This window comes from Pseudochaenichthys georgianus, chromosome 6 (genome assembly GCF_902827115.2).
Source record: "Pseudochaenichthys georgianus chromosome 6, fPseGeo1.2, whole genome shotgun sequence".
Lineage (NCBI taxonomy): Eukaryota > Metazoa > Chordata > Actinopteri > Perciformes > Channichthyidae > Pseudochaenichthys > Pseudochaenichthys georgianus.
The window spans coordinates 18,593,193-18,616,159 of NC_047508.1; the positions used below are offsets into that span (position 1 = coordinate 18,593,193).

At 43.5% G+C, this 22,967-nt stretch overlaps 1 protein-coding gene across 1 annotated transcript; it reads right to left on the minus strand.

Moving 5' to 3' along the window:
* Positions 1-755: 755 nt before the first annotated feature.
* On the minus strand, positions 756-22,925 carry cnot2 (CCR4-NOT transcription complex, subunit 2). Its single transcript, XM_034085417.2, is given in 16 exon segments — positions 756-1,532; positions 1,616-1,636; positions 1,638-1,761; positions 3,145-3,245; positions 3,337-3,386; positions 18,375-18,436; positions 18,892-19,048; positions 19,406-19,523; positions 19,654-19,778; positions 20,013-20,138; positions 20,622-20,701; positions 20,843-21,025; positions 21,176-21,323; positions 21,515-21,587; positions 21,695-21,823; positions 22,821-22,925. Coding segments are annotated over 15 exon segments (1,572 nt in total). The 5' UTR covers positions 21,812-21,823; positions 22,821-22,925; the 3' UTR covers positions 756-1,445.
* Between the last annotated feature and the right edge of the window lie 42 nt (positions 22,926-22,967).

A 22,967-nucleotide genomic window follows, 5' to 3' on the forward strand; every position in this document is an offset into this window, starting at 1 on the left:
TCCAAGTGTAAACGTTTACCCTATGTAGTATATAAAACGTAATCGACCATTTTTACGAATGACCTAAGAGAGCAAAAACACACGCACACGCAGATTTAATGAAAGCCTTTTCTGCTTTAATACAAGAAAAGAGGCTTTGACTTCAGAAAATACAAGATTGGTCTGGGTTATTTTTTCTCCTCAATTACTAATTTTTCCGTTCATATGAAATGCTGCCGATCACTGCTGTTCAGCATCTCTGATTGAAATACCCTTATGATGCGCTGAACTCCAAACTTAAGGGATGATCTCCATGTTTTTGGATGAGAATTAGGCCTTTCCTTAAATGACATGTATTATTATTTTTGATGTAAGTGCCCGCAGTGCCATGTGACACCCTGTCCAGCAGATCCAGAAATTACCTGTTGCGTCCACATATTGCATCCATGCTCACCTCATAAAACGAGGTTAAAGGCAGGGCAACATTTCTTTCAAAATAGACGTCCTATACATATATATATACACACATATATATACACACACACACATATATATATATACACACATATATATATATATATATATAGCAATCATATATACACATTCGTACATACATATACTAAGTTATGTGATGCCAAGAAACAAAAATGTACACATTTCTTACAAAATTGTAACAAAGACTGGAAAGTGTTTTGTTTGCTCCGGAGCAAAGTCGGTGTAGCGGTTTAGCCTCTGCGAGGATGTGTCCACATTTGTGAAAACCAAGCAGTCTCTCAGAGTTGTGTCCATGTTCAACAGAAGTCACAGCGAGAGACGGAGGGAGAAAGGGAGTATGAGACAGAAATCTGTTGGATGGTGCGAATACAGAGGTTGGAATCAATGGAAGGAAGAAAAATGAAAAGGGTGAGATGAAGAGAGATGCCTTTTGAACGTTGCTTGAAGCCCTGTCCCACAACATGGATAATTGATCTGGGAGTGTTCACATAAAAAAATCACAAACAAATTTTGTGTTCTTTTATTACTAAATATAGTGCAACAATAAACATTGCATTTATTTCACCCTTTCACTTTTGTCTGAGGATGTTAACTTCCTCGCCTTTTTCTGTTCTTAACACTTGGCGAGGCGTAAACCTTGATCTGTCACTGTCTTGTGCCAAAAGGTCCGTCCTCCTTTTCTAAAAGAAAACAGGCTTCAGATTCAGAGACGTAAACATAACACAGACCCTGCTGGAAACAAGACAAAAAAACAGGAGGAACATAAAGAATAAAAACAGAACAAGTGTTGGTGTTTTGGGCAGCATGTAATTTTGGAAAGGCAGGGCAGTTTTAATGGTGGCGACGACCCCGCAGTCAAGATAGTCAAATCCTCGAGGAATAAAAACCGAGCTCTGTGAACCACAGCGCCACCTCCTGGACCAACAGTGTTGTGTGCAGGAACCGCTGCAGCCTTTTGGACTGGTCGGGCCTTAGAAGGCCTGCTGGGCTGGGTTGTAGTTGAATGTTGTCGGCACGTGAGGCCTCTCCTCCAGCTTGTCATACTCCAGATGAAATTCCTTAGAAACGCACAAAAAGAGTCAGTAAGAGTTAATGCCATTTATCGCCAGGTGGTGAAAGTGCAACAGAAGACAATTCTTACCTTGGCAACTTTCCTCCAGTTAAGGACAATCAAAGAAGTAGTAGGTTCCCCTCTCGTATGCGTTGGTCTTCAGTGTGGGCTCCATGCCCGGCGCCCTCGTTATCCAAACCCGCTCCTCTTTGTGGTACCTCCAGTCCCGGTTAAAGCTGGGGGGGGGGGGGGGGGAAATAAGAGGAAAATAGGGAAGAAACGCAGAGTTCCAGAAAGTTTTGATCCCAAAGAGTGACGAGTGGCTGACAGCCTGACACACAACTTTAAATTGACTTCAAATAGGGCTGGTTAATTGTCTAAGATTTATGATATCCTAAGTGTTGTCTTTCATGGATTGTAGTAAAGTAATGCAATTTTCAGAATGTTCCATCCGTTTTATTATTTGCCTCCCCCCATTAGTTAATATTTCCACATTACTGATGCCTGAATATGTTGTGAAGCACCAATGGTCCAACCAAGAATATGGTCATAATGTTTATATATCAAGGTATTTGTCAAAGATGTAGTGGTATATGATTTTCTTCACTTCAAAAGATCTGTCAATAGGGATGGGTACCGAGCCCCGGTAGTAAAGGGGCCCTTGGGCTGAATTATTAAATACCGGGTTCCCGTTAAGCTCAGACGTTATCGGTCTTTTTATCGGTACCCATCAACGTTAGTCCTTAACAGACATTTAAAAAAGATGTCATATGTATTATGCTACACAAACATTATATTGCAGTTTTAGAGTCGCCAATTCCGTTTCTAATACCCAAAAACACACACACACGGCAGAGATGGAGATCTCCGGAGATGGCGGAGAGAACTAAGCGCTCCAAGGTGTAGTTACATTTTACCCGTCTCCATGTGGACAATGCTTGTTGCCAAAAGTTCAATAAGAGTTTAGCATTTAAGGGCGATAACACCAGCAATTTGTCTAAACATTTAGCAAAAGTGCACCACATTCAGACGGAGAAATGCACCGTTTGACTGTCTGTTAAAGTTTCAGCTACAATGAAACAACCCTGGTGCCGTTTCTTTTGATGTGAAATATTATTTATACATTTTAAATAAAAAACCATGTTAATTCTGTTTACAGTTCTGTCATGACATTATTTAATATGATTTGTTAAACATATTTTTGTTTCTTTTGATGTGGAATATTATTTATTTAATTTAAATAAAAAGCAATGTTAGTTTTGTTCACAATTTGTTTAGTTAATTTACCTTTTTCAAAAGAACCGATAAGAGTACCGTTAATAAAGGACCGGATCGATAAGCGGTATCCATAAAAGTAGTAGTACCGTTAAAACCTTAACGCTACCCATCCCTATCTGTCAATAAAAAAAACATAAAAACAGACTGCACATGTTCAAAAAGAGTTGTTTGCCGTTAAATAAGTAATATTGGTGACATTGGTAAGACAGAAACGAATTGTGTTTCCACCAGAGAAGAAACAACATTATCAAATTTGGACAGGAACTATTTCCAGTATGAACTAAAGAGAAATTATAGACAATGTTTCTGCAGGTGTCCACCATTCAAACATTAGTACTCACAGCTCTACTGCTGCCAGGAGCTGCAGCAAGTCTCCTCCATTCATGTAGTACAGGTAGAACAACAGGTCCTCGCCATACCGTGCCAGTTTAATTGCTGCCAACTGGAGGCAAGACAGCAGAGAATAAGGAGTTAGTTTAGTGGCCACACATACAGGAGCTGAAGACTGAAACTGATCTGAAGCTCATAGTTACCTTGTCTCTTATGTGGATATTGGTTAAGTATTCAGATGGAACGTGGAAGTCTGAAAAGACAAGAACAGGTAAGAGTGACTCATGTCATTTTATTTGAAAAATATAAGGAACATTTACAATTATGCAACGTTAAAACTTCCCTATGAGGGTTTTTTAATAAATGCATCATCTTGGTCTGCCAGTTGTTATATACTAATAAAACATACAGATGCTGTGATAAGCAGTTGAAACAAACCTCGTTTTAAAGTTGAAACGTTGAAATACAGTATATTTTTAGTAGATCATAGCCAATGATATATAAAAAATGTGTAGTAATTGCAGTGGCCAAACCGTGTCTATCACAACTGGACCTTCTGTAGACACACACACCCCCCGCCGCAGTCCCCCCCCCCCCCCCCCTCCGCGGCATTATAATGTCCGTCTTTTCACTGAATTGTCATCTTGAAAAGGGTACTCGCAACAATTCCGCAACAACTTCATCTTCACCTGTTGCACTTGTCATTTCAACGTTAAAAACAATAAAACTGCATGAATTGCTTCGTCGCATTCATCTAGATCAGTGTTTCTCAAACTTTTTCATACCAAGGACCACTTAACCAATAAAAAAAACACTCGCGGACCACCTAACTCCACAAATATCCCAAAACACATCGTTTTTCTAGAACAGATTATAAATCGCCTGGAAATGGTACAAACAAGTGGCAACATGTGTGACGAAGGTGTTGCACTGGGCTTTATCATGCAATAGAAAGTGAAACGTAAGCTTGTTCCATTGCGGAGATATTCCCGCGAGAGTGCGGAAAACTTAAATGTATTTATTTATTTCAAATGTGAAATGTTACCAATATACTCACGGACCACTAGGGGGCGCTCACGGACCACCAGTGGTCCGCGGACCACACTTTGAGAAGCACTGATCTAGATCCTCTGTATCGAGCCAGTTAACTAGCGGGCCTTCTAGAATACACTGGAACCGAGGGGAACTCTGAAAGAATACGCCCATTGGCTTCAAATGAATATATGATTGGTAAATCAAACTGTCAGTCCAAACGTACGCTCTCATTCAGTGCAACGGCCAGGGAATTCGATCAAGGATGTAGAATACCTTGGTTGAAGGATATTCTACCCAGAGACCTGATTGGTTGCTTTCTTTTCTAAAACAAAACCACTGAAATGCGTAGTGCATGGTCCGAGAAGGACAAACAAATCAACGTAACACTGTAATATTACAGATCAACAACACAGATACGATTCTCATTTATTCATTTTATATACATTTTATTTATATAATTAAATCGATTTTTTTGTTTGTTTTATCTGAGTGTTCCAGGGTATTCTCTGAATACCTTGAAGGCCCTGACGGTTCGCCACTGAGTAATTGTGATATTTGTATACTGCCAAGCCAGGGATGTGTGAGATGATGTTGTTCCTAACAACCTGTCTGGGATCATAAAGATGACTTCAGACAGGCTCTGACTGCCACATCTTAAAGTGCACCAATCATGCTATGTTTAGGCAATAGCATAAGTAAATAAAAAAACATGTCTATGAAGTGTTTTGCTCAAAATACCAAACAGATCACCCATTCTAGCCATGCCTCATATCCCTCTATTTCACTTCCTGTTTCAAAAGTGCTGATTTTGGAAATAAAGCTTTAAAAAAAAAAATGTATACAAAAAAAGGAGGGGGCTGAGCTCATGCAGGAGATTCTACCGGCAGATCAGAATCAGAAACAGGTTTATGGCCAGGTAGGTTTGCACATACTAGGAATTTGACTTGATGTCATGGTGCTGCATACATAAAATATAAAAAACAAGAAATCTAATATAAAACAAAAAATATTTTACACCGTAATAAAATACAGTTAAATAGCAATACAAATTAAATAAAGCAGTGATTTACATGGGACTAGAATGCTATGAATGCATTTTAGAATATAAACTATGAAATGTGAAATAAGAACATGTGCAGAAAGGAGTATGAACATTGTGTGCATTAATGTAATGCATAGTCTATTCGGGCTGTGCAATTAATCGTATTTTAATCGCGATTACGATTGTGGTTTGCGACGATTATGAAAACAGCATAATTGACAAAATACGATTATTTTGCTGGGTGCGCTTTCGCCCCTCCCTAAAAGCCCACTCGGCCACGTGGGAGTGACATGTGTTGTGAGTGTTCAGCGCGAGCGAAGATGTCAGAACAAAAGCAGCAACTCGTTAAAACTATTTCCACTATTTGGAAGTACTTTGGCTTTCAGGAGTCCGACGTGGAGCAAAACAAAGTACAGTGCAGGATTTGTTACCAGGTTGTGTTGGCACCACACGCCAACACAACCAATCTCTTTAATCATCTGAAATACAACCACAAAGTGCAATACGACCGGGCAATAATTAGACCCTCCAGAAAAACGCGGGCAAAAACCCTTGATTATGCGATTAAACATGTGGGGTTTTTATGTGATATTATGCAGTGAAATTGCGGGAAATTGCGAAATATGCGGAAATTTGCGAAAAAGAATAGATTTTTTTAAAATATTGGGATGTCTTATTTATTCTCTCTCACACAAAACCTGCCACTAACGTTAACCCCTTTCCTATTCAATTAAACACATTCATTGTTTATTTATTGTAAAAGCAATTGGGCACAGACACACAAACACACACACACACTTCTCCGCCTCATTCTGTTTTCATTTACTCGTTCGTTGTCTGACCAGCTTCAATCTTGTAGGCTTCTCACCTCGTTTCTTGTAGCCCTCGAAAGGGTTTTGGAGGTTGATGCCTTGGTGAACGTGAGTTGTTTGGCTTTCTTGTCCGCAGCAGCAGAAAGCATTTTCGAATGTTTGAATGAATCAAAGTCGGTCGTCACCATCGATGTTCTCTTATGCTCCAACACACAGTTGCAGGGGTGCAGAATAGTTTCCCCCCACTTTCGTGAAAGACATCGGGGAACTGCTTTGCCCGGTCTTTAGCAGAAATGTTCGTCGGTAAATGAGATGGATCAGATTTTTTCATCTTGGTGTTTTCTCTCTTGTGTGAGTTCCACACGTTCACTCTACGTCTACGGTGTTGTTTACCTTCTGTGATGCGCGAGCTGATGACGTCACATCATCATCATCACTACTTCACTTCAATACGAGTTAAAAAAAAAAATTTCAACTTTGTGTGGAAAAATGCGGGGATTATGCGGCCTTTTGAAAAATATGCGGCATTTTAAAAATCTGCGCCATTTTGCGGTAAATTCTGCGATCGCAGAATCGCGTTTTTCTGGAGGGTCTAAATAATACAACAAAAGCAGACCAAAAAGCAGGTGCCCCGCTCGACTTCATCCACCACATAATCGATTCAGGACGCATTGTACAGAGCAACGGCCTACACGACGAGTTCGCAGAGACACAGAGATATTACAGGTGCCATTACATTTCACATCGCTAAAGATATGTGCCCAGTTAGCACTGTTAGCAACCAGGGCTTTAAGCAACTTGTCAACACGTTGGACAAGCGTTACGCGATGCCGTCTCGGTATTATTTCAGCATTATTTCTGCGCTGCCTGCACTATTCTTTCACACACACATACGGGTATTGGGCTGAGGGCGACACCGTACTTCCGGTATCCGCCGTTTTACGCGAGGTGCAAGCAGGCAGCCGTACACCGCCTAGGTGTTGCTAAGCTTCCTGTACTGAATATCATAGTCTATTGCCTTAATCAATATCTAGTCAACTCTAAAATACCACATATATGCAATGGCATGATAATATTATTGTGACAAGTGGGGTATTCACCTGGTGTTTCCAGAAATTAGACGTAGATGCAGCCAAAATCGACGAAGGCCACTTTCGAGGGTCGTAAGGGCAAGTCGTAAGGACAATCAGACAACCCACACAGCTCTAGTTTACGCTGGTAACGACCTAAAGCACACCCCTCAAGTCCAGAGATGTAATCCGAAGACATGCAGCGATTTCTTCGTTCGTTAATTCAGAAAAAAACCTAGTGCGCTCTGCCTGGCTACGTTAGCTAGCTGTTTATATTTGCACTTCCAGGATATTTGCACCTCCAGGAAAATGGCGTATTTATATATATATATATATATATATATATATATATATATGGCGTGTGTTGCATTGTGGGTAGCTCGTGACGTCACGCAGAAAGATGTGGCTTCAGCGGACTACTTTGCCACCACAACGGACCTATGGTCTAGCCCAGGGGTGCTCAACCAGACGATCGCAATCGAGGAGATTCCCAGTCGATCGCGAGATGTGTCTAAAAATAGAACAACAATATCCTGTTTTATCGTTAATGTCCTGTAACATAATCTTCCTGTGCCATAATAATGCACTTGAACGCATCAAAGCTTTGTGATTGGCCGACATCACCCCATGTGTCGGGGCGTGGCTGGTGGGCAGTGTACTATTTCGCTGACGTTGTCCGTGTCAACAGGAGTGACAGTCCGCACACACACAAGACCGCAATTATGGCAGAAGCAAAAAAGCCCAAAATATATAATTTTCACTCCGAGTGGGAGGATGATTATTTTTGTATCTATTCCAATTCAAAGTCCATCTGTCTCATCTGCAATGCGAGCGTGGCTTTATCGAAGAAGGGTAATTTAGGAGCGGCATTTCAAAACAGTGCACAAACGCTACGAGACGGAATTCCCTCTTAATTCTGCCCTATGCTCCCAAAAGGGGAGGGGCCTGAAAGGACAGCTAAATGCACAGCAGTCCATTTTCACCAGGCCCAACAACAAGAGCAAGGCTGCTACCATAGCATCTTATCGTGTCACTCACGTTCTTGCGAAACACATGAAGTCTTTCAAAGACGGTGAAGTTGTGAAAGAAGCATTCCTGGAGGCTGCCGACGCGCTTTTTGGGGACAGTAAAAATAACAGTAGCATTTCAACAGGTTTTTTATATAATAAAAACTCAAGTTACATACCGTTATGAATCAACTGTAAGTTTTAGTTTGTTTGAACTTATTCATTATAATTATTGTACAAAATGGTATAAGAATGCAAACTTAAATTGATTATAGTCTATTATCAATTCAGGTTAAGAAACTAGTGTTGCTTGCATCCTATTTTAAAAAAGGCATTTCTTTTTATACTCTAATAAAATGAAACAAAAAAAGGGTTTGATTCTATTAATTTTGTCTTTTTTATTGCACTTAGGCAGCAGATTCCGGTGTAGCTTCAGATCTGAGTTTTCTTATTAGTAAGCCTAATTTCTACTTGTGTAGCAACACTATTTTTATATAATGGCAAAGGGTTTAGAGTCTTTTCTTTTTTTCCTGTGTCATATGTGGCAGCACTGCCACAAGTTCCTCTTCAGAGCGTATCTTCAGTACAGATGGCAATATTGTCACCTGCCTGCGCTCATCTCTGAAACCAGACCATGTAAACAGGCTGGTGTTTCTTGCAAAAAATCTTTAAGAGATGACATGAGCAGCCCTACCAGCATTTGCCATGGTGGCCTAACATTTTTATTTGGTCTTAAATTGTAGTTCAACATTTATTTCCTGTTACTTCTGAACCATGACGGTTGGCCAGCCTTCAACGTTTAACTGAGTGGAATATGTTGAATATGTTTTACCAACATGTTGGCTATATGTCAAGGAGTTTTCAGTAGGTTGTGACAGTGCACTGCAACATATTTGATTTCATTTATTTTGGTCCAATTTATTTTTATTTATCATATTAATATATGTTTAGTATGGTTTGGGAAGTGCGCTCCAACATATGTGTTGATCTTGTTTATTGGTAAAATATTGATGAATGAATAATCGTCAAAATAATTGTGATATCAATTATTGACCCAAATAATCGTGATTATGATTTTTGCCATAATCGCACAGCCCTATAGTCTATGATGTGGCAGAGGTAAAGTGTCTGCTGTGATGAAACGCCATATCATGGATTATCAAGGATTATTTCTGAAACAGTATGGAGCTCAAAGGCTTTGGTTGCGGTCGAATAGTCCAAAAATCAGCTCCTAACGTCTAACCCTTTCTCATTTCATCAAATCCCCCTCCTCGACTCCTCGGTCCTCCGGTAGTGACCCGGAAATGAATTTCAGCGCGCCATGTTGAAGGACATCTCATTTCTCTAAATGCACTTCGAGGACCGAGGATCTCGGCTCTCTGGAGGAGCTCTAACCGAGGAGACACTGATGGGTCCTCCACGGCTCCTTCGTGGATGCATTTCCGGGAACGGTGGAGGCGTTACGCACGGCCGGACTTATCTCAGCTCTGCATACATCCCCTGGATATTATTTTAGAAACTGCTCTCATCGCGACGCGATGTTTACAGTGAGAACAGCTGTGAGGTCCGTGCAGAAAGCAGAGCAGTGTGTATAATATATATATATATCACTCAGTATAACAGGCCTACTCTCTTTAATTGCTTTAGTTTAGTAGACATCTACAAACAAAGAGTCGATATTTTGCTAAAACCATTTAGTGCTTCACATAATAAAATACACAACGGCTGTAGCCTGATTATGCTTTAGGAGCTGTAGGTGCGAGTGTGTGATACAGTGTGTGTGTGTTGTACAGCGTGTACGTAGATGCAGCAGACAGACAGGTCTCAGTTGGCTTGGTGTCCTCTGCTTACTTTTAATACTTGTAAATACAACTTTTGGCCAGTAATTTATTTTCCTCATTGTAGCGACCAGAGAGGGGAGAGGGGGGGGGGGGATATATCCAGTCTCTGATAGTGTTACGTTATTATGAGAGTGCTCCGTTTGATTCTGAAATTGTATATATTAGGGCTGTCAAACGATTACAAATTTTAATCAGATTAATCACAGTTTAAAATTAATTAATCATGATTAATCACCATTCGAACTATGTCCAAAATATGCCATTTCTTTATGTATATTGTTGGGAATGGAAAGATAAATGAAAGATGGCGGATATATCCATTTAAAATACAGTATGTTTATTATAACATTTTTCTGCGTGTCAAAATGAAAGACAGCCCACACACCTATCAATCATCAAACCGTGGGGTCTTAATTCATTACGTGTTGATTTCTATCAACGGGGGAGTACTTCAGGAAAGTCGACAGAGAGGGGGGCTAGTGGAGTACTTCGTGACCACAGAGTGTGAACATTGTGATCAGCTGTTTTAGCGCAGTTCTCCAGTGTGTCTCTATTGTGCCAATAGTTTTGGCACAAGTCCGTTGTACAGACCGACGTTAACAGCAGCCCTGTCTGTGCACACGGAGACCGACTCTGTCGTCCGGTGATCTAACCGCCTTCTGGAAAAGCTTCACAAGTACGTCGGTACGCAAATGCGCTTTGTGACACAAGTGACGGTACGCATTTCAGATTACGCACATAACCTGCGTACCAGTTATGTGCACCCCTGTACCAGAGCCATATTATTACTATTATATGGCTCTGCCCTGTACTACAGCAAAAGTACTTTAACATCATTTTTCACGGTGGGGCTAAGCCATTTCTTGGTATGGGTGTAGCATACCCCAGCCATACCCTGGCGCTGCCACTGGTGGCACGTATGGGGCGGGCCATTCTGCACATGCGTTAAATATTTTAACGCAATTAATTCAAAAAATTAATTACCGCCGTTAACGCGATAATTTTGACAGCACTAATATATATATATATATATTAGGGCTGTCAAACGATTACAAATTTTAATCAGATTAATCACAGTTTAAAAATTAATTAATCATGATTAATCACCATTCGAACTATGTCCAAAATATGCCATTTCTTTATGTATATTGTTGGGAATGGAAAGATAAATGAAAGCAGGCGGATATATCCATTTAACATACAGTATCTATGTTTATATCATTTTTCTGCATGTCAAAATGAAAAATAACCCACACACCAATCAATCATCAAACCGTGGGGTCTTAATTCATTACGTGTTGATTTCTATCAACGGGGGAGTACTTCAGGAAAGTCGACAGAGGGGGGCTAGTGGAGTACTTCGTGACCACAGAGTGTGAACGTTGTGATCAGCTGTTTTAGCGCAGTTCTCCAGTGAAGGGGGGAGTCTCCCTCCGCAGCCGGTTGGCGTAGTTTTGGCACAGTTCCGTTGTACAGACCGACGTTAACAGCAGCCCTATCTGTGCACACGGAGACCGACTCTGTCGTCCGGTGATCTAACCGCCTTCTGGAAAAGCTTCACAAGTACGTCGGTACGCAAATGCGCTTTGTGACGCATTTCAGATTACGCACATAACCTGCGTACCAGTTATGTGCACCCCTGTACCAGAGCCATATTATTACTATTATATGGCTCTGCCCTGTACTACAGCAAGAGTATTCTGCGTCGGGACTTCCTGCAACAACACCACGCCGTTAGCAAAGATGTTCTATTGAGAAGACGATCACTACGTGACAAAAGTTTTCAAAACTGTGGCTACTGAAATCAATCTTACTAACTGCTGTCTGTGCAATTTACTCCGCGCGAGTTGGTGGACTTTATTTTGCTTACTTTAACATCATTTTTCATGGTGGGGCTAAGCCATTTCTTGGTATGGGTGTAGCCTACCCCAGCCATACCCTGGTGCTGCCACTGGTGGCACATATGGGGCGGGCCATTCTGCACATGCGTTAAATGCGTTAAATATTTTAACGCAATTAATTCAAAAAATTAATTACCGCCGTTAACGCGATAATTTTGACAGCACTAATATATATGTGTGTGTGCGTGTGCGTGTGCGTGTGTGTGTGTGTGTGTGTGTGTGTGATGGACACAGGGTGCGTGTGACACGTATAGTGCAGTAGCGTAGTCGAATAGAGATGTGTGTAGATAGTGCATGTTGCATGCCACTTTCTACTTGCTACTCTCTGCTTACAGCTGCCGCCGCCAGCTAGCCCCCCTCGGGGGGTGAGAGGAGCCGAGTGTGTAACGGCCCGTCCACACAGCGGCGTGCGTTGAAGCTTCCAACGCTTCTGCCCATTCACTTTGAATGGGGTGACGTCACTTTTAGCCGAACTGCATCGTGGGAAGCGACACGGAGCGTTGCTGGCGTGGCTCGCTGCAAAAGTTGAGCAATGTTCAACTTTTGACGCCTCGGCAGAAGCGTCAGCCAATCGAATCATATGCCAGTACAAGCTCTAGCCAATCAAACCGCTGCTTGTGTGTCAGGGGCGAGAGATTCATGTGATTGGTTGTTGGTCGAGTTTCAGACACGCCCGCCGGCAAGCGTCAATGCAAGCCGCTGTGTGGACGGGTCGTTAGTCTCCTCCTGCTGGTACACAGCGTCTCCACCACCAAGACTTCTGCAGTGCCTCCCCGTGGCCACACATGGTAACTGGGTCCTTGCGGACCCAGGCTAAACTGGAGGGGCTCTCGGAGCAGCAGGGGGCCCCAGAGACGCGGCGTATAGGCCCACCGTCGTGTGGACATGCCCTGACGCCCGTCAACCCCTGCCCCAACTATGGGTAAATAGCCCGCTGCCTTGTGGGTAAGCCTATTTAGGCAAAGGCTAAGGGAACACACCCTGACAGAAAAGCAATGCGCTGGCGGTGCGCTATAGACGGGCCTTAAAAAACCAAGGACCCTGCAGCCACCTGCAGCCAGGGTGGGGGACTGGTCGTCATGGGTTACCCACGCCACCGGGTTTATCTCATCGTGGTGAAGATAGTGCTACTGGAAAGTGCGCACCCCCTATGGCACTTAAAAACTTCCTTGTGCAGGTATCCACCTCTGACCATGGTACCTGGACCTTACAGCGTGTTGAAGTCTGGCGGCGATGGGGTTCTGGCGACGGGAGCAGGTACGAATGAACTGGAAGCTCTTAGCTAAGAACGCTGCACGGCAGCAGCACAGGGTATCGGTCGCCAACAGCTCGGACTGAGTGGAAGCTGTTCGGCAGACCCCTGTGCGTTGAGCAGCCCTATTTAGGGGCCACACTGCTCACCCCAATTGGGGAAGGGCCTAGAAAAGGTGGCCTAAAAATTGCCCACTCAACCTCGCCTGGATAGGATACCGCACCTATCGGGCCATTCCATTACCGCGGTCGAAATACAAATAAAAATGACGGACGGAAATCATGCAACTTAAGACTGGCAACATGAATGTAAGGACTCTCCTGGACTCGTAGGGCAGCTCTGACAGACCTCATAGGAGAACAGCATGGCTGCTCTGAGTGAGACCAGAATCCTGGATGAAGGCTCTCTAACAGAGGAAGGGATGGGCTACACGTTCTTCTGGAAAGGTTACCCGTCGGGAGGACAACCTGCATGGTGTAGGACTAGCCATCAAAAACACTCTACTACCAAGACTCGCTGAAACACCTGTTGGCATTAGTGAGAGACTAATGACCCTCCGTATCCCCCTGGTTAAGAACCGCTTCGCCACACTTCTCAGTGCATATGCACCGACCCTGCCATCCGAGAGTGAGGCCAAGGACTCTTTCTACCAGTCACTGGACGAGGCTCTTCGCCGGATCCCCAAGAATGACAAGATTTTCTTGCTTGGTGATTTTAACGCCAGAGTGGGACAAAACAGCAGCATATGGAGTGGAGTGCTTGGCAGGCATGAAGTTGGCCAGGTTAATGCAAATGGGTTGAGATTACTCACTCTCTGCTCTGAGCATAACCTGACCATAACCAACACTATCTTCCAGCAGAAGGCTAAATACAAGACTTCGTGGATGCACCCTCGTTCCAAACACTGGCACCTGATAGACTATGTCATTGTGAAGTGACATCCGAGACGTTCACATCACCCGTGCCATGAGAGGTGCAGAAGGCTGGACAGATCACCGTCTGATCATGGCCAAGGTCCACATGCAAGTGCGCCCCCCGCTGCGGCTGCAAGGACCCAGAAGGAGGCGACTAGATTGCACCCGCCTGGAAAACCCTGATGCAAGGAATGAATTTCGTTGCTCCCTGGCTGAGAAACTAGGGGGGGATGGAGTTGTCCTTGAGCTCCTCTGAGAACACCAGGGACCAGAAGTGGAACTCTATCAGCTCGGCTCTCTCTGAGGCAGCAGCCCAAACAATCGGCTATAAGAGCACCCAGACTGGTTTGATGAAAACTCGGAAACCATCCATGACTTGCTGAAGGACAGAGCACATCGGGCAACGCTAAAGAGCCCCTCGTCCAGTAGCACCAGGTGGCAGAGAATTCGTCGGGAAGTACAAAGGGCTACTCGGGTCACGCAGGATGAGTGGTGGACTACAAAGGCACACGAAATCCAGTCTTTTGCCGATAAAAATGACATGCACAACTTTTACAATGCTGTCAAAAACATCTACGGCCCAATAAGCCGCTGTATCACTCCCCTGAAAACAGCAGATGGCCTGACAGTCCTGAAGGACCAGCATAGCATTCTGCTGAGATGGGCTGAACATTTTGGTACCCTGCTAAATCAGGACTCTGATGCAGACCCCACCGTCCTTGACGACCTGCCTACACTTCCTCCTATGCACAATCTAGACCAGCCCCCAACCTTCCTGGAGGTCCTATCAGCTATCCGTTCCCTTAAAAACAACAAGTCCCCTGGTAATGACAACATCCCTGCTGAGCTATTGAAACAAGGAGGCTACCTCTGTACAAGAGCATTACACAAGTACATCACCAAGGTCTGGGCTGATGAGAACGTCCCACAACAATGGAAAGACGCCAATGTTGTCACCATTTACAAGAACAAGGGTGACAAGGCTGTCTGTGGCAACAGCAGGGGTATCTCGCTCCTTGCTGTCGCCGGTAAGGTCCTGGCAAAGGTTATGCTCCAGAGGCTGATTAAAAACACCACCGAGTCAATACTGCCTGAATCACAATGTGGATTTAGGAAGAGCAGGAGCACGGTGGACATGATTTTCACAGCTCGACAGCTGCAGGAAAAGTGCAGAGAACAGCATCAGGACCTGTTCATGGCCTTTGTCGATCTCTCCAAAGCCTTCGACACTGTCCAGAGAGAACTTTTATGGAAGTCCTTATCAGGTTTGGCTGCCCCAAAAAGTTTGTCAACATCCTCCGCCAATTTCATGACGGAATGACTGCTCGGGTGACTATAGGAGGACAAGGGTCTTCCCCCTTCCCTGTACATACAGGGTTGGTAAGGCCAGGGGTGTGTATTAGCACCAGTACTTTTTAACATCTTCTGCTATGTGTCACCCAGCTCCTCCACAAGGAGATTGAGGGACAGTAGCGGTGTGGCAGTGGAATTCGTCTAGATGGCAACCTCTTCAACATAAGGAGGCTCCGGCAACCACCAAACTGCAAAGAGGAGAGAGTCATTGAGCTACAGTATGCAAATGACTGTGCTCTCGTGTCTCACAGTCCACAAGACCTCCAGTCTGTTCTACTGCTGTGGTGAGAGCGTACAGCAGGATGGGACTGACCGTCAACACCTATCAAGACGGAAGTAGTTTGCCAATGGAGTGCCAACATCACATCGCACCACCTACCTCTCACTGCAGTGTGTGCACAATTGTCTGTTGGTGCCCACGTACCATCCCTCCAGATACCTGGGACCACTTTCTCTCTGAAGGACAACACCATCGACAATGAGGGTCCAAAAACAGGATTAAAGCAGGCATCAGCGCTTTTTGGAGACTCCAGCATAGGGTCTTTCAAAACAAGAACCTCCATCTCCGCACGAAGGTCTGTGTCTACCAAGCCATCTGCATTCACTACCCTCCTTTACAGCTGCGAAGCCTGGGTAACTTACAGCCGCCACATAGGGCCCTAGAGCAGTTCCACATATGCTGCCTTCAGCGCATCCTGGAAATTACCTGGCGTGATCGTGTGCCCCACTCTGAAGTACTCTCGGAGACCAACTGCAGGAATATTGAGGCCACAATTACTCAGCACCAGCTACGATGGCTGGGCCATGTAGTAAGGATGCCCTCAAACCGCCTGCCTCGCAGAGTGCTATATGGCCAGCTTACACCATGGTCGGACGCTCTGCTGAGGGCAGAAGTAGCGCTATAAAGACCAGCTGAAGACTGCGTTAAAGAAATGTAGAATCAGACCTGAGGCCCTGGAGGGACGCTGCTGCTGACCGTAACACCTGGGGCTAGCTGTGCCGGGATGGGACCCAAATGCTTGGAGGAGGAAAGGAAGCCAGGAGACAGGAGAGGACACTCAGGAGGAACACACCTACAGTTGCCGTTGCTACTGCCACCACATAGTAACACTTGTCCTACCTGCAATAGGATTTGTGGGTCCAGGATAGGGCTATTCAGCCACCAAAGAAACTCACCGATAGAAGTGGACGTCATCATCGGATTCGATGGACAACCATAAGCAAGTAAGCAAGTGTGTGTCCGCATCTGTAGCTGTTATTGTCTCATTATACCGCACTGTGAATGAATCAAAGTAAATATATAAGTCGTCATGAAACACATTCTGTCCATCAGACAGAGGGCTGCTGTGCCTCCTGTCATCATAATGGACGTCTCTTTAAAATGACCGCTCAGAGGAGAGGAGTTCTCATTTCTCTAACCGCCTGCTGCTTCCCCTCCTCTCTCCTCGGCTCCCCTCCTCTGCACCTCCGCTCGCATCTTCTGTGGGCGGGACTAAGTCTCGAGGATAGGAGTCGAGGATAGGAGTCGAGGAGGGGAGTTAGAGAAATGAGAAAGGGCCTTATCGTCTATTTGTTGACCTCTGAGTGAAACGTCACGGGTGTTAAGGGATAGTGGATAGGAGAATTCAAAAGGACTTAGGAGAAGAGACTGCGGTATTTTAGAGAATCTGAATGCACTTTCACTATCTGACGTGTTTATGATGCGCCAGCGGACGTCATTGTGTGCGTCTGCTGCTGTGGGGAAACTATGGAAACTACAGTTTTCTATACAGCGGACTACAACATGGATGTTTAATAAGAAGGAGGGACTACTGTAAAGTCATCTAGAGACTCTGCACCGTGCTCTAATGCTGTTGTTTTATGCTTTATGAACGTGGACAACAGAGAAACATATTCTTCATGACCAAAGTTGGAATTGAAATAAAAAAGGAAAGTGAAACTTATGCTCGTCACCCTCTCCCTCCGGTCCACATTAATACAAATTATCCCAATACATATTTATTATAAACGTTAGTCCTCAACATCTATCACTGTGTATATACACAGTGATTCAAACACCATTCAAACATCTTTTAAAAGTTGAACAAACCCCACACAGCTCAGTGAAATGTTGACTTTATTTGATCATTTCAGGAAAAACTAACGTTCATATTTCTCTTTTTGATTATAATACTGATGAATGTTCAAAACAAAGCACTTTGGCAACTTACCACATACGTTTTAAAGCTTAATAAGCACCGTAACTTTCATGATATAATTTCTCGGTCATAATCGGTTGTTTCCGTGAACGGCTGAATGTTGTGTGACGGCAAATGCTGCGGCTGCAAGGCATTGTGGGGCAGCATTTTCTCCTCTCCTTTCGGTGAGGGAGGTCCAGTGGTTCCTAAGCTAAAGGAGGTTATAAAGGAAGTTTGAAACCTCCTTTCCTATCATTCTAGAGAATCTGAACGGCACTTATCATGGCTGCCACTGAGGGACTTCCGGGTCATTTCACTCCATTAGGAAGGTTCCTAAGCTAAATGGATTATTCGACTGCAACCTTTCTCTCTTGCCGGTTATACCATAAGGTGAGTTCCTTTTTATATCCAGCTTCTTCACACACATGCTCTCCAGTACAGGTTAGCTCTGAGTGTTAGCGATGCTATTGTAAACACCGACCATATTACGTCTAAAACAGTCGGGCATTGTTTCTGATAGCAACTTTCTTATAGTGCTGTGGGTCCACATTTCCGATATTACATCATATCGGACGCAAATCTGGATCAGCTCCGTTGTACCCCCGTTTTTAGAGATTTGGGTACGGAGGAAAAGAGATGGTTTTATTTTCTGACGCTGCGTGAGTTCCCCAACACAACGGGGACACATCTTTATGTATAAAAGACATCAAAAAGTGCATTTTGCATGATACGTCCCCTTTAAAAGCTATTGCTGACTGCCAATTGATCACTAAATGAAGTCAGGTATTAAACATTAAAAAGTAATCCTCCCGCTTATAATTCACACGAATGTCTTACCAATGTCTTGAGGTCGACATGGCGACGAGGCCCAAGGCGAGGCGAACTTAGGGTACAAGTTTCTGTCAGGAAAGAAAGCTGATGTGAGTTCTTGACACTGGACATTGAAACGGAACAATTTCTAGACATTTTTCATATAAAACAGATATATTGGACATAAAAGTAAGTGTAGGTTGTGATAAATGTTATTTTTGGGACAAGAACGTTTAAAGAAGTCATGCACAGAGCCAATTAAGAGCCAAATATGTCTCACTGTCCAAAATGGCATGTCAGCTTAAATAAAGAGGGGTTAGGGTTTAACTAAGATTTATTCAGTGAAAAGAAAACGTCATGCAATTGTAACCATGGAAACCCTGTGTATTCATCATGTTTTATAGGTTATGGAACATTTAAATGGGCTGCGGTGTTTCATGACGGGGTTTTTGGACTAGTTCGAATCATTTCTAGGCCATACACCTGGTGGCAAAAAAAAAAAACTTAAAATGTGACTGTATCTAGGGTAGAACCTCTGTCTTACTCTGGTGAGTTTAAGTTGAGTCCCAGTGTCGTGAGGTCACTTCCTAGCGCCAGATGGACCATCCCCGGATCAGTCTCTGCCGCCCGGATAAACGTCAGCAAGCCAATCATGCCGAATTGGTCCGTCACCATTCCTGAGGGAATATTCGTCACCCGACCTGCAGCAGCCGGATAATTCAGAGTTCAACAAAGCGCTGGGCTGCGGACTACACTTAATACTTACTGTCAATACATTACCTCCATATTTAAAACCCACACTTTGTGCACGTATTGGAGAGCAAACCAAGCCAATTGTTTTTTCTTAACATGTCATGGTCACATACAGACTAATGGAAGGATGATAATGGTCTGTACCATTTTGAACATATTCTTTGTGGTTTCCTCACTGCAGCCTATCCAATAATTATCTAACCCCAAATGCAGGGTAGAGAGCCCAACTGCCTCACCCAAGTTGTGCGATTAAGAAGGGATGTCTCAGTGGAATTGGAGCGATACGATTGGCTGAGGAGTCTCACCATCGGGCAACACCTGGATCCCTTTCTTCTGGTTGTTGTTCTGTGCTGAGGTCGTCTTGTCTCCCGGGAACTTCGGTCCATCTGCATTCGATGTGCTCTTGGTTACAGAGTTCAAGTTCTAAAATCAGAGAAAAACAATTGAAATAAAAAACTGAAATAAAAATAAAAATATTTTTTTAAAACCCATGATGATTAACAGACATCCCTTCCAGATTGTGCTGCAGAGACCACCAGTCGCTCACACTTACAGTTTTGGCGTCATCGTTGCTCAACGAGGGGTCCTTATAGTTCGGGCCAGGCAGTGCAGGGAAGTCCTCGTTGTGGATGGAGAAATCCTGCGTCTGTTCTGTTGAAGCCTTTGTCACCATGCCAACTTGATGATGAACACAGTGAAGCAGAGATTATAATTCCCCGAAGTGTAATGAGCAATTAATCACAACAAAAAGGTCATCACAAGCTATTCTGTGGATGTGCATTAAAGCAAAGCCTTGGCTAGTATTATCAACCCAATCAAGGAGCTAATATCTATTTCCTTTCCTAGGGGAGCCTACTTCCTATAGATTTATGTGTGTAACAGTAAGACACTTTCTGCGGCCTAATGGCCTACCATAAGGAGCCCGTCCAGCCAGTGGGTTGAGCACCGGTGTTGGGTTTCCCGTCCCTTCTCTCCGACTCCTGTCTGCTAACGCAGGGAAGTCTGACAGATCCAGTCCCGTTACATTTTCACTCCCATCTGCAGTAATAGGAAGGTTAGGAACTTGTAATGTCACCTTCAACTCAATGTAACTACTTGAGATTGTAATTGTATTAATAAATAGCCCACCCTCCCCTGAGTAATAACTGCTGACTAAACCAAACAGCTAATGTGTACAGTAGCTACCTACCGTCAGTTTCAGCAGTCAAAGATTAACATTATGTCCAGAAAATAAATGTATTTTCACCAACAAATACCAAAGTTTGATTCTAACTCTGGCCTCGCGCTGCCGGCACTTAAAAGCAGTTGTGCCTCTTGCTTAGAGAAGACACTGTAACTTTATTTTACAGTGAACCAGGTCATCACATCAACGGTCCTGAAGGTCCTCCAGCAAGGTGTGTTTATGTATGTAATCCTCACTTTGTTTTAATATATTCAATGTAAACCACAGAAGTTTTTGTTTGAATAAAAACCCCAAACTAATGATCCTTTGGTATACCCACCTGAGGTAAACACACTAACCTGTGCCATTGAAGATGCTGCTCGATAACGAGTTGGGCATCCCAAAAGCCTGATTTCGGTTCATACCAAACCCCGACATGCTGCACAGATGAAACAAAACAAAACAAAGCATGAGCTTCAAAAACAGAACCTTCCTTAAAATTAAAAAAAATTAAAAAACATGTATATTAGAAACTGTAGGGAACAAAAAGAACAGAAGATCGCTACAAAGACCCATCTACCTGTTTATGGTGAAGGGCTGGCGCGCTGGCTGCTGTTTGGGCATACAGATGATACTTGGCGAGCTTCGGTTCGGACTGCCCAGCCCCGAGCTGCTCATACTATTGGTCCTGCCGCTCATCCCAATACTTTGACCGACCTGAGAGTGGTTTAGCATGTTTCTCGTGTTCATTGGCAACGACCCCCTGTTAAAACATCAACAGGTCAGATTTAGAGCTCACGTCATGTGATTTGCTGTTCTATTTCCAGGTTATTATTTATTGTTATAAGCCACACAAGTTTGAATCCAAACTCAGTTATCAAACTCACAAAAAAGTGAGCACTTTTATACTAACCTGCTTGGTGATGGAGGGGTATGGAGGGACATGGTGGGGACCCCCGTCGTGGGGGTGATATGACTTGGTAACTGCGAGCCTTGCGTTAGATTTCGATTTAACTGAGGCGTACTATTCCCCATGCCTCTTACTGAGAAGCCGAGTGCACCTGCAGAAAAACAGGGAGAGAAACAAATACTGTCAGACCAATCAGACAAGATGTCTCTGCAATGTGTCCTGCATTCAAATGCAAGTAGGTTTTAAGGTTTAATAAGACTTCCTGAGCTAAACTGGAATGATGCAAATATGCTATATATGAGAAAACTGATTTGTGAGTGTAAAGGAAAAAACAACACTTACTTTGTGGACCGTACAAACTCGCACCAAGCTGCGACAGCTGACCCGACGACGATGGCGAGGGAGACGACAGCATCTGAAGGAAAACATTTGAGGACTAGAAAGAGTAAGATAACTAGAAAACGTCTCTAATGGTGTCAACACTTGAAATGAGAGAAGTTTGTGAATAATGACAAAACTCACATCTTTGTCCGACCGATGTGGGAACATCGACGGCTGGCTGTAGTACATGCTTTCGTCCGAGAAGTCATTATCGACTACCTCAACGAACTCTACAAATTTCTTTCTAGCACCAAACATGCCTTATGTCACCTGAATAGGGAGAGAGAGCAGAGCTGTTGTCAAAGATTTGCGAGGGAAGGAAGTATGGTCATGGCCCATGGGTCAAAAACTGTACACAAACAAAAATACAATGTAACAGTAAAGTTAACAATTATAATCTAAATACACCGATTCCACTTCAAAACATCAAGTTAAAAACATCTATGTTGTTTTTATAACAGTAGACAACCTATCACCTGGATGTTCCACCACTTTACTGATATTATCAACTTTTATAAACAAAGGACACGGTTTTTCATCAGTGCATATTTTAATCAAATTCAACTTTCTGAATGCATAATTTATTTTAATTGTTTTCCTTAAATCCCTTTAACACGTTTGGCATCTTGTGGATGTTTAATAAAAAGTTTTGAACAGTATGTGTGTCTACTTTTGAATGATGTAAACGCATTGAGGAAGAACATTATGATATTTCATAAGAACACACTTTTCATCTCATCTTAAACATGTATTAAATAAGCTGGCAGCTCAATTATTTTCCTTCCTTAATTACTATGCTGAATGATAATTTCCAAATAGATTAGTTACCTAATTTGACACTGTTGAGAAATATACCAGCAGCAAGGCTAACATGCTAGTTAGCCAACTCCAGTGTAGTTAGCAAGCTAAGTGCTTGTAATCAATCTGTGTTAGCTTAGCAAGTGGGCTGCCTTAACAAGGAGCCAAGTACCACAACATAACGAAACATTTCACACCAACACACAGCGACTTGTCTACCAAGCAGCGGGCACTATAAGGCAGTAATGTGGGCCTTTTCTGCCTCCATATAGCCAGTCAGCTGTGCTTTTTCTCGGCACAGTTTTCGCTCCGTTTGCAGCAGCAGCAGCGACAATCTGCTGAAGCTAAAGGCTAACGATTCGCTCTGTATCCAAACCTGGGGAAACAGCGACGGAAATCGCTTATACAGAAGGCCTAATTATGACCCAAACTGTGTTAATATGACTACAAATAAGTAAAATATCCTCACCGCATCAATTTCCCTTCTCTACGTTAGATCCAAGATGGCTGTGTGTATTCACAATCGAAAGAATGATAGCCTTTACCCTCTGACCTTACAACCGGCTGACCACTTCCGTACACAAATCTGAAAATATGAGAAAGTGCACTCCGTTAG